The 12353-nt window shown below is 36.4% G+C and overlaps 1 protein-coding gene across 4 annotated transcripts; it reads left to right on the forward strand.

Moving 5' to 3' along the window:
* Window positions 1–283: 283 nt before the first annotated feature.
* nsun6 (NOP2/Sun RNA methyltransferase 6) lies at window positions 284–11415 on the forward strand. 4 transcript variants are annotated; one of them, XR_009427516.1, is made up of 12 exons: window positions 284–397; window positions 613–695; window positions 1110–1265; window positions 2167–2240; window positions 3950–4056; window positions 5698–5851; window positions 5952–6033; window positions 6491–6610; window positions 6743–6887; window positions 8776–8901; window positions 9756–9881; window positions 10762–10894. XR_009427516.1 is itself a non-coding variant. In XM_059539140.1 (12 exons), the coding sequence occupies exons 2-12, from the start codon at window positions 621–623 to the stop codon at window positions 10948–10950; spliced, it is 1377 nt and encodes a 458-aa protein (XP_059395123.1). In that variant the 5' UTR covers window positions 284–397; window positions 613–620; the 3' UTR covers window positions 10951–11415. The 4 variants fall into 4 exon arrangements, 3 of the variants coding, with proteins under 3 accessions (XP_059395123.1, XP_059395141.1, XP_059395132.1); XM_059539140.1 differs by having other exon boundaries at window positions 6743–6886; window positions 8752–8901; window positions 10762–11415; XM_059539158.1 differs by having other exon boundaries at window positions 323–386; window positions 618–695; window positions 6743–6886; window positions 8752–8901; window positions 10762–11415.
* The last annotated feature ends 938 nt before the right edge of the window (window positions 11416–12353 follow it).

A 12353-nucleotide genomic window follows, 5' to 3' on the forward strand; every position in this document is an offset into this window, starting at 1 on the left:
AGTTAATGATATAAACTTCATTAATATTATTATTTATTATTTTTATTCAAATTGACTGGTTTCCTCAAAACAGTGCTTGGAATATAATGTGAACTGAGACGCTATCACATCCACACACAAAAAAACTTCAGTGTAAATAAATAAATAAATATATATATTATTATTATTATTATTATTTGAATCTCTTAAACACATTATCTCTTAAATACTTGAATCTCTTAAATACATGGAAACTTAACGCGAGAAGCCTGATCTTGTCTTGAGATTTTGAGCAGTAACAGAAGGAAACAGTAGGTGGCGGTGTGGGGAGCGGATCACTGAACAACACGACGACGAAGAAGAAGAACGATTCATTTTCTGTTTACTTCTGATACAGAGTAAAAGACGGTGAGAGCTTGTGTCATTGTGAAAGTTATATGTTTATGAAGCACACAGATGATTGATGTTGAGCTGTAATACCGCTAAATCTGAGTTTTTGAACACTGAAACACTTGTACTGTAATCTTTTGTCATCGTTACATGACAGTGTGAAAGACTGTACGACTGAGCTTATAAGTTAGTTATTTTACCGCTAATACTAATATATGTATTTTTTATTTTATTTTCCATAAGACACGGATATGTCAGTTTTCCCTCAGCTTTCCATGAATCCAGATGTGCGAGAACATCTTCGCAGTGTTTATACAAACAACGAGGTGGGCACTTTTCAGTCTAATAACTTAAATACGTTGTTGTTGTTGTTGTTGTTTTTGCCTCGTGACATGGGCAAAGTTTTAAATATGTGACCCTGGACCCCAAAACCAGTCATAAGGGCATTTTTAATGCTGAATAAATAATTTTTCCATTGATGTATGGTTTATTATGATCTGACAGTATTTGTTCGAGATACAACTATTTGAAAATCTGGAATCTGAGGGTGCAAAAATTTTATTGAGAAAATCACATTTAAAGTTGTCCAAATGAAGTTCTTAGCATTGAATATCACTAATCAAAGATTACTTTTTTATATATTTATATGATACAATGTATTGTTGGCTGTGTACCTGTGCTGCTTCTGGTTTCGTGCTCCAGTGTCTCAGTGCACGTGTCCTCTGTGTGTTTTTGTGTAGCTGGTGTGTGAGTCTGGAGCAGATGAGGCTGATGTGGTGTTTGAAGCGCTGCTGTCCTGTCTGTCTCATCCGCCTCTGTTCACCTGTCTGAGAGCCAGCACACACCTGCACTCACTTCAGGACGTCCAGCTCCGGCTCCAGCAACATCTAGCACAGGTGTGTGTGTGTGTGTGTGTGTGTGTGCACATTCACCTGCTGTGTTATATATACAGTAATATCACACTGACAGAAGATGTATATGAAGAAATGCATTTATGAATTAATTTCTTGCAAAAATGGCCCCGTAAAAAATTGTAAAGACCATGTGCATGTTTTTATAGGGGCTGATTAAATAATAGCGCCATTTGCCTTAGTGAGATGATCAAACTGCAAAGTTTGTGATCATTTGATTTTCACACTTACCAACATTTTTGTGGACGGAAGCTTTTAGAATTTCACAAGATTCATGAAATATTTATAAAACAAAAATTAACACAAACTTAAAAGTCTCCTTGCAGTTTTCTGCCCAAAAAAATTATTATATATATATATATATATATATATATATACAGTTATTATTATTATTATTATATATATTATTAAATTGATCAAATATAATTTTTTTTATTTTAAAGTTAAATAGAAGTATTATAATACTAATATATCTCTGTCTAGAGTTTTAAATTAGTAAACTTTATTATTATTTTTATTATTATTATTATTATTCAAATTGACTGGTATCCTAAAAACAATAGTATGAATATACTGTGGACTGAGACACTATCACAACTAAAAACTACATTGTAAATAAATAATAAAAAAAGATAAAAATAAAATATTGAATGTGGTTTATTTATTTTCGTGAATGCCGAAATTGACATTAGAGATCCATCAACATGCGACTGTGAAAAGTCACAGAAAAGTAAACAGAAGTTCAGAGAGTAGTGATTAGTAAGTGTCTGGCACTTTTTGTGGCCACTGTATGGTGCTGTGAATCAGTGATGAATCTTGTGCATACTGTTGTTTAAAATGTATAGTGAAATATATAATTTTTTCTTTTCTCAATGTCTGTTTGCAGCAGGAAAGATGTCCATCGGTTTACACTCACTCACAGCTTCCAGATGTTCTGCTGCTTCCAGTCCACGGCCCTCGGTATGCTCACAATATATGTGCATTATTACAACCCGAAATCCGGAAAAGTTGGGACGTTTAAATAACGTAGCAAATGTTTAAACTGAGAAAGTTTACAATTTTATGCACAAAATGAGCTCATTTCAATTTTGATTTCTGCTACAGGTCTCAAAATAGTTGGGACGGGGCATGTTTACCATGGTGTAGCATCTTTTCTTTTCAAAACAGTTTGAAGACGTCTGGGCATTGAGGCTATGAGTTGCTGGAGTTTTGCTGTTGGAATTTGGTCCCATTCTTGCCTTATATAGATTTCCAGCTGCTGAAGAGTTCGTGGTCGTCTTTGACGTATTTTTCGTTTAATGATGCGCCAAATGTTCTCTATAGGTGAAAGATCTGGACTGCAGGCAGGCCAGGTTAGCACCCGGACTCTTCTACGACGAAGCCATGCTGTTGTTATAGCTGCAGTATGTGGTTTTGCATTGTCCTGCTGAAATAAACAAGGCCTTCCCTGAAATAGACGTTGTTTGGAGGGAAGCATATGTTGCTCTAAAACCTTTATATACCTTTCAGCATTCACAGAGCCTTCCAAAACATGCAAGCTGCCCATACCGTATGCACTTATGCACCCCCATACCATCAGAGATGCTGGCTTTTGAACTGAACGCTGATAACATGCTGGAAGGTCTCCCTCCTCTTTAGCCCGGAGGACACGGCGTCCGTGATTTCCAACAAGAATGTCAAATTTGGACTCGTCTGACCATAAAACACTATTCCACTTTGAAATAGTCCATTTTAAATGAGCCTTGGCCCACAGGACACGACGGCGCTTCTGGACCATGTTCACATATGGCTTCCTTTTTGCATGATAGAGCTTTAGTTGGCATCTGCTGATGGCACGGTGGATTGTGTTTACCGACAGTGGTTTCTGAAAGTATTCCTGGGCCCATTTAGTAATGTCATTGACACAATCATGCCGATGAGTGATGCAGTGTCGTCTGAGAGCCCGAAGACCACGGGCATCCAATAAAGGTCTCCGGCCTTGTCCCTTACGCACAGAGATTTCTCCAGTTTCTCTGAATCTTTTGATGATGTTATGCACTGTAGATGATGAGATTTGCAAAGCCTTTGCAATTTGACGTTGAGGAACATTGTTTTTAAAGTTTTCCACAATTTTTTTACGCAGTCTTTCACAGATTGGAGAGCCTCTGCCCATCTTTACTTCTGAGAGACTCTGCTTCTCTAAGACAAAGCTTTTATAGCTAATCTTGTTACAGACCTGATATCAATTAACTTAATTAATCACTAGATGTTCTCCCAGCTGAATCTTTTCAAAACTGCTTGCTTTTTTAGCCATTTGTTGCCCCCGTGCCAACTTTTTTGAGACCTGTAGCAGGCATTAAATTTTAAATGAGCTAATTAAGTGGATAAAAGTGTAACATTTCTCAGTTTAAACATTTGCTACGTTATCTATGTTCTATTGTGAATAAAATATTGGCTCATGTGATTTGAAATTCCTTTAGTTTTCATTTTATTAAAATTTAAAAAACGTCCCAACTTTTCCGGAATTCGGGTTGTAGAAAATGATAGTATTCTCCCACTTACTTGTATTGCTTTAAAATAGAAGATCTGTGTATTATTATTATCTCCAGCATGATGTGTGTTCTCTCAGAAGCTGGACTGTGTCAGTTATACAGTGGCTGTTGACTTGTCTGCATGTGTTTGTTCTGCAGACCCGTGGATCCTCTGGCCTCTGAAGTGATAGTGGGTGCTCAGTGTGGTAATGCTGTCCTTCGAGGAGCTCATGTGTTCACGCCTGGCATCCTCAGCACGCCAAAGTGTGAGCAGCGGGCACCCACACACACACACACATACACATCTCTATTTTTAAGTATTCACGCTAGTGTGCTGTTTCCTGGGGGTTGAATGAAAAGTATTATTTTTTAAGACATTAAAATTAGAGGTAGATCCTGCTGACTATGCCATAAATTGTATATGATAAATCCAAATGTTCTGGCATGAAACTCTAGATGGCGCAGTGTGATAGCTCTTACTCAATCTGACATAAACACATCATCACATTGCACAGCTGATTGGTTCTCTCAAATATCGGTAGAAACATTCGAATACTTCAAATACTTGGCTAGTCTTTGCTGTAGCAGGAGCAGCACACTTGAGGAACCCTCCACCTCCCCAGCTCCACCTGTATAGATCTGGGGGTTATTCATAAACATTATCTGTGCAGCAGCAGTGTTTCTTACCTGCTCACAGCAGCAGCAGCAGATCAATTCTGCCAAGAACAAATGAGCCCTGGAGCACAAAAGCAGTTTTAAGTAGCACAGGTGTATTCGTAGCAACAGCCAACAATACATTGTTGGTACTGACTACTAGATATTTGGTTTTGTGACATCCCTATTTCTATCATGACAACACTCGTAGAAATTTACATGGTGATGTACATGACAGTGTTAATGTATGTGTGACCCTTTAACACAAAACCAGTCATAAGAGTCAGTTTTTTAAAACTGAGATTTATTCATCAGGTGAAATCTGAATAAATAGCTTTCCATTGATGTGTGGTTTGTTAGGATCGGACAATATTAAGCTGAGATACAACTATTTGAAAATCTGGAATCTTAAAAAAAAAAAGAAAAACGTCTTTAAAGTTGTACAAATTAAGTGTTTAGCAATGCATATTACTAATCAAAAATTCAGTTTTGATATATTTTATGGTTGGAAATCTACAATATATCTTCATGGAACATGATCTTTACTTAATATCCTAATGATTTTTGGCACAAAAGAAAGATTAATAATTTTCTCTCATGTATCGTTGGCTCTTGCTGCAGAAATACTACAGATATGGTTTTGTGCTCCAGGGTCACATATAGTATTTATACAGTTTTATTTTAAATATTGTATTTTTATTTCATGGTTTTTATTTAGTCTGAGTTACTTTAGTACTTCAGAGCTACACTAAAAGAGAATGAGAAGTTGTCTTGGCAAATTGCCGAAATAAATATATTATTATAACCTTATTATAACCTAACCTTACATTTATCTTCAGTTAAATACTGAGTATTTGTGCTCTCACTTTATATTAAACATCGTGTTCATTAAAAATCAAGAGTGAAAGGAACCAGTTCCACCTGGAAGCCACTGGCTCACATTTTTATTGATAATAATGCGAGAAATCAAGCTCATTGCTGGTTGATTCAAGTGTTTCTTTTTAGAAATGATTTGTTCGTTTGTAATATTTTATCTATGGGTTGCACTGAAATGAACAATTCATATAGAAATAGTTAATTTCACTGCAGAGCCCAAATTCTAAGCACGAGTGCTTCTGTGTTTTTGATCAATGATTAATGACCGCCGATTTATTCCCTTTCTCTTTTGGGCGCCGCAGGATTCTACAGTCCATGAATATCTGATTTAGATTCATTAAAATGTTAAATGTTAAAAATCTTTGTGTGTTTTTCAGACTTGAAAGTGGGCGAGGTGGTGTCTGTTTTCTCTGATGTGGAGAGGAAGTGCACACGCGGAGCCAAAGAGTTCAAAGGCAAGAAGGTGTTTCTGGGTAACGGGATTTCGGAGGTGGATCGCTCGGAGATATTCGGCTCAGATGGACCCGGGAAGTGAGTCGAGGTCTCTGTATAAGTCTTCATGTGCTCTGTTGGAAGCCAGACTCACTTTAACTCGTGTGTGTGTGTGTGTGTGGGTGTGTGTGTCTCTCAGGGGTGTCGCGGTTCGAATGACTGAGCCTCTCTATCAAAGCCCTTCCTTTGATGGTGTTCTCACAGATCAGCTCTTTCTGCAGGTAACATGCTTCTGTGTCTCAGATAATCACTGTTCAAACGAGTCTTTATATAGGAGTCTGTTCGTATATAGTGTAAGTGCTCAACTTTGTTTGATTTTTGGGTAATTATTTAATTGGGTATATTTCATTCTTAGTTTACAGAATGAAGTTGATATCGTGATTTAAATAAACCACATGTTACTCAGAGACGGACATGTTTTGTTTGTCAGAAATGTTACATTCAGTACTGGCAAATTCACGGACTTTTGTAAATCAGGTTTTTTTTTGTTTTGTTGTTGTTGTTGCAAAAATCCCTTCCAGGGGGATAAATAAAAATTATAAAAATGTATATAAAATTTGACACTGGTGATGCTTTTTAAACAGTATTAAAGGAGCTTCTATGTATGATTCTGTAGTTTTTTCACATTAGTCCGAGTGGAGGTGTTTCTGAGTGTGCATGTGTGATTGGTTCACGCAGAACCTGCCGTCTGTGGTCGTGGGTCATGTTTTAGGACCTCGTCCGGGAGAGCGGATCCTGGACATGTGTGCCGCTCCTGGAGGAAAGACCACACACATCGCTGCTCTCATGGGAAACCAGGCAAGTGTGTGTCTGTTAGCAATCCTGTGAGGGCATTATATGATAAGAGTACTCCAAATATTGGCAAGAAAAAAGTAGCCCTGGATGAAAACAAACAGACTCTTGCATGGTTTTGCTGTGTCTCCTCCACAGGGTACTGTTGTGGCCTTGGAAAAAGTCCGATCCAAAATTGAAAAGATGGTTCAGAACGCAGAGAAGCTGCAGTTGGACTGTATTAAAGCATACTGCTGTAACAGTGTGAATGCGGTGAGCTCAGATCCCGCTCAGTGCAGTGCAGGTGAGCCTCCATAATCTCCATAAACCAGCACCACAGACCTGACTCACTGCCGATTTCACTCTACGTCAACAGTGAAGAACAAATTGGGATTTACACACACACACACACACACACACACGCACACACACACACACACACACACACACACACACACACACACACACACACACACACACACACACACACACACACGTTCCTGTAGCTCAATTGGTAGAGCATTGCATTATCAAGCGCAAGGTTGGGGGTTCGATTCCCCGGGAACACATGATAGGTTAAAATTGATAGCCTGAATGCCCTGTAAGTCGCTTTGGATAAAAGCGTCTGCTAAATGTATAAATTGTAATTTAATTTAATTTAATATATATATATATATATATGCAGTTGCATTATGGACTGTCTACATATTATGCACACAAGCTCCTGACATCTATATTTTCTAAAAGTTCTTCTCATTATTTTTTAAATATTTTAAACCATCTTTCAAAGTGACTCTTAAGACAAAGAATAAAATCTCTCATTGAATTACTTTAATTAACTGCAGATACAATTTGTAAAAAGGTTTATTTTCGAGTTTGGATGATATTTTAAGTAGGGCTGTAGCTATCGAATATTTTAGTAATCGAGTATTCTACAAAAAATTCCATCGATTAATCGAGTAATCAGATAAAATGTGTTTTTGCTTAATTAAAGTGCAATATTCATTAAGCAAGAGAAAATAAGACTCCTGGGTCTCTTAAAATGAACAATTAAGTTTCCTTTTTTAGAAATTTTTTTTCTTTTTCTTTTTTAAATGCATAGAATGCAATGCATACATAAACATTAAATTATTACCCATTGTTTCTCTGTCTGTACTTGCACTGTGAACAATGACAATAAAGTTGACAGATGAATTAAGTGCATTTAAGTGCCATTCAGTTGGGGTTTTAAATAAAGCATTTTCTGAGATGCACATTAAACATTTAACACATAAAACATTAATTTAATTTATCTTTTAATTATTGAAAATCAACTTAACTTTTTGGTAAACAAAGGGGATTTACTATTAAAAATAAAACATGGAAGAAATGTTGTCTTTAACCGGACTTTTATTTTGACGGGTTGATGTACCTTTACAGTTCTGTGTATGTGATGTGACGTTAGTTTTACTCAAATCAAACAGTCAAATGCTCATAAAGTGACTGTCAGAGCAGTTTTGGAGATGTTGTTCATGTGTTCACCTCCTTATTTAGTGAGACAGCAGACGCTGAAATCACCGGAGCGTCACGCGCACTTCAGTGTGTTTAATGAATGAAGAAGCGCTTCTGCTCCATTCCTTGACAGAGACACGCAGAACATGCAGGATTCATATTTAAATAGTCTGTTCCGGCTTAATATTTACAGATATAAGTCCATATCGTGATTTGATGTAAGTGCAATGACCTATTTTGGATTAATTCATTCAAAATTTTGTAAATTCTGTGCCATTCCGCGTTAAACTGTAAATTCCGTTTTTATGACTGGTTTCCGCATTTGCTGCATCGCGGAAATCATAGGGCGCTAGTTGTGGTATGCCAGCTCTATCTTGCAATGGACACATGCCACGACGTTTTCTTTACGTTTGCACACGTCCTCAAATCAAAACACTGCTGACTCCTTGCAGTATGTGATCTCGGACGCAGCGCTTGTGTCTCCTTCCGCTTTGTGGGTGAAGTAAACGCGTTGTGTCACATTAAAAAAATAATTTTAAAATAAATTAAAAGAGGCTTCGAGGCAGAGGAATTTGCCTTGATCATTTTTTTTAATCAAGTTACTCGAGTTACTCGAGGAATCGTTTCAGCCCTAATTTTAAGTAGGGGTACTGATTGTATATTTGTGTGTATTTGTTGACGGTCCCCCGTATCCTGAGGAGAGTTTCGACCGGATATTATTAGACGCTCCCTGCAGTGGTTTGGGTCAGAGACCCAACATGAGCTACAGCTGCAGTCTGAGAGAAGTCTGTTCCTACCAGCCTCTGCAGAGAAAACTCTTCACTACGGTAATGAAGGACTATAACGCTCATCTTCTGATGCTGTTCAGCCAGTCTACGTTTTTATGCTTCAGTGTTTTCCACAGTAACATCTGTTTGCAGCCTTCCACCTCTAAGTGGCGCTATAACCATAGACTCTGAAAGGTAGAAACAATGTAAGCTTTCTTTATGATGGGTAAAATATAAATTCAGCGTTTAAAATTGTTATTTACAAAACACAATGACAACAAAGATGCATGAGAGATTGTTTCCGCAATGCCCAAAGTAAAATAATTATTTTTTTTCTCAGAATTGCAAGAAAACAGACTGAATTATGAGATATAAACTGTGGGAAACCGTCTGAATGCTGAGCTAAAAAGTCATTTTTTTATCGTGTGGTGGGAACAAGCTTACATACACTGAAGTCTTGATATTGAAGGAAAAGTTTTATGTTATACATCGTTGTATTTTTTTATATTTATTGTTATTTGTCTTCTTGTACTATTAGCTTTTATTTTATATTCTCAGTTTATTTTTAGTTTTAGTCAGTTTTGTTCGGTGTTTTTATCTTTTAAAAATGCTTATCACTTAGCCTTAATTTTTTTTTAAATTTGAGCAATTTAAACTTAGTTAAGGCAACATTTGAAATTGTTTTTAACATTTTTAAGTTTTGTTTTGTCTAATATTTATATTTTATTTCAATTAGCAAAAAGTCTGTTTAATAATATTAGTTAATGATAACACCGCTTGCAGTGGTTTATATGGTTTTGGCTGAACGTTTCTTTCGGTCCCTGAACAGGAGGAGGTTCTGTGTAGCTGTGAAGTGCAGTGTTAGTCTTGTGCAGCTCATTAAATGTGTCTGTTTTACACCCTTTTGTTTGCAGGCTGTGCGTTTGTTGAAAAGAGGAGGTGTTTTGGTGTACAGCACCTGCACCGTGACGCTTGCGGAGAATGAAGAGCAGGTGTCCTGGGCTCTCAGGACATTCCCCGGTCTAACACTAGAGCCACAGGTGAGGATAAAACACTGCTTGAACTACAAACCAAACAATTAACTTATATATATATATATGCAGTGTTTTCATTTTTGTTTGTTGTGTTTGCAACATGTTTCTGTTGCTTGCAGCGCATTTCTTTATTGTTTAAATTGTATTTGCAGCGTGTGTGTTGTCAAACTGATTCCTTAATTTGCAGATGTTTTTTCTGTTTGCATGCATTTTTATTCGCAGTGCGTTGAACTCACTCAGCCATCATAAGTCCTGCAAAAAAGAGGGTTTTTAAAACGGCTGTATAAATGCAATATCACACTTGAAGATGTGTATAATGGCATGGTGTTATTACCTATGTGGTGTAAAGCATTGCTACGAGTCTGATATTGCTCATGTATGCATACAGTATATAATGTATATATATATGACCCTGGACCAGTCATAAGGTAGTTCATAGTTTTTATTGTTATTTATACATCATCTGAAAGCTAAATAAATAATCTTTCCATTGATGCATGGTGTGTTAGGATAGAGCAATATTTGGCTGAGATACAACTATTTGAAAATCTGGAATCTGACGGTGCAAAAAAATCTAAATATTGAGAAAATCGCCTTTAAAGTTGTCCAAATGAAGTTCTAAGCAATGCATATTGCGAATAAAAAAATAAGTTTTAATATATTTACCGTAGGAAATGTACAAAATTTCTTCATGGAACATGATCTTCTCTTAATATCCTAATGATTTTGGCATCACTGTATCTAATTAATTAACTACTGTATTTTAGACAGTTGTTTTCTGATAGCAATGTGCTGTTAGCCCAGCCACTGATGCTGTGTTTTTGGGAATGACTGGGTTATTATAATCTGGTGGCTATGAGTGTTAGTGATGTGTCTTCTTTTCCAGCTGCCTGTTTTAGGATCGGAGGGGATGTCGGGAGCGGGTCTGTCACGTGACCAGCGGCGACTGCTTCAGAGATTTAGACCAGAATTAGTTTGGAGAGGAGCAGGCGTCCCACATTCCCCCGAGAGCCTCCTACACAACGCCAACGCAGATACTATCGGCTTCTTCATTGCCAAGTTCATGAAAAGGTAGAAAGCTGAAGAAGTATGGCACTTTTGTCTGCTAAACTGTTGAATGCATCAAAGATATGTTGTGGGTCCGTTGACTTTTATCGTATGGACAAAAAACAGACATTTTTAATAAATATCAGGCGAGGTGATGTTTCTGCAGCAGGTTTTCGTGCACTTGAACCACTTATTTGAAGCACACAATTTAAATGACATAGCGTAAAAATATTGCTACTTATTAATCCTCAGAAAGGAAACAGAAGGTTATGTAAACGCCATCCTTGTAAATTATTATGCCTTTTCTGTAATTATATATTTACGCATTTCCCAAAATGACTATTTAAAAAGATAATCTGTTTCAAATGCTTACTGGTTTAATGTAGTGTATTGCCTTTACGAGCATCAAATAATGTTTTTAATTTTTCATAATGGGTATAATTGTCAGTATGTGTTTCACTACGTGAACAACCATCAAATATAAAAAACAGACCAGAATATGACTTTTTTTAGTAACAGGATTGTGTGTGCAAATCTGTTATTTTTTCTTGTGCAATGTAAGTAAAATTGAATAATAAAAAAACCTCTTCTATGATACCTCTTTTTTTTTTTTTTAAACAATAATTATTCTGAAACTTCATGAGCACTGTGAGATGCATTAAATTGCATAATCAACTCAAGAAAACTGATTAATCGCCTTATGTTCACACTGTGTGGCTGACGATACTCTTTCCTCATTCACTTGCACAGAAGACTGTATTTCTGCATCAGAATGAATGGGGAATACAAATCAATACAACTATAATTCATTTATTCTCCCATAAGCAGCAGTAATACTCCAAACGAGAGTACAAACAATAAGGCCGGGGAAACGAACCGAAAACAGTTTTCTTTAATTTAACGAATTACCTGTGTCTTTTCATTAACTCTTGCTCAATTGATCGGAAAAGTTCAGGACTGCGGGAGAAACAAACCAGAACTATCATGATGTTGTTGTAATGTCTTTATCCTATATGCAAGGCAATACACACCTTTGCAACATTAACACACAAGTCATTAACATTAAATAACCATTTGAAATGACAGCCACACAATATAAAATAAACCTCCTACTAATCAGCAGTGAAGTTGAAATCGAGAATTCAATATGAAACATTTTTGTTTCCTGTAATGTGAACAGAATAATCAATAACAACAATAATAATTATGGAAGATTGTTTCCGCCATGGAATAAAAAAAAAAGAAAAAGGTATACGCAACTATTCATTATCTCACAATTTTTTTTTTTTCACAGAATAAAAACTAAAAAGTAATTGCAACCTTTTACCTCACAATTCTGACTTTTTTTTCTTTCGGTTTACATCTCAGATTTCTGACTTTTCTCTGAATTGCAACGAAGAAAAGTCAGATGGTCACATTTACTTTTTTTTT

The sequence above is a fragment of the Carassius carassius genome, chromosome 3 (assembly GCF_963082965.1).
Source record: "Carassius carassius chromosome 3, fCarCar2.1, whole genome shotgun sequence".
NCBI lineage: Eukaryota > Metazoa > Chordata > Actinopteri > Cypriniformes > Cyprinidae > Carassius > Carassius carassius.

What these genes read in the sequence shown, in the direction of transcription:
- nsun6 (XM_059539140.1), top strand. Translation starts at nt 621, where the DNA reads ATGTCAGTTTTCCCTCAGCTTTCCATGAATCCAGATGTGCGAGAACAT. An exon ending in ATCCCGCTCAGTGCAGTGCA is followed by an intron (nt 6,887 to 8,751) that starts GGTGAGCCTCCA and finishes TGTGTATTTGTT; the next exon opens with GACGGTCCCCCGTATCCTGA. An exon ending in AGAGAAAACTCTTCACTACG is followed by an intron (nt 8,902 to 9,755) that starts GTAATGAAGGAC and finishes TTTTGTTTGCAG; the next exon opens with GCTGTGCGTTTGTTGAAAAG.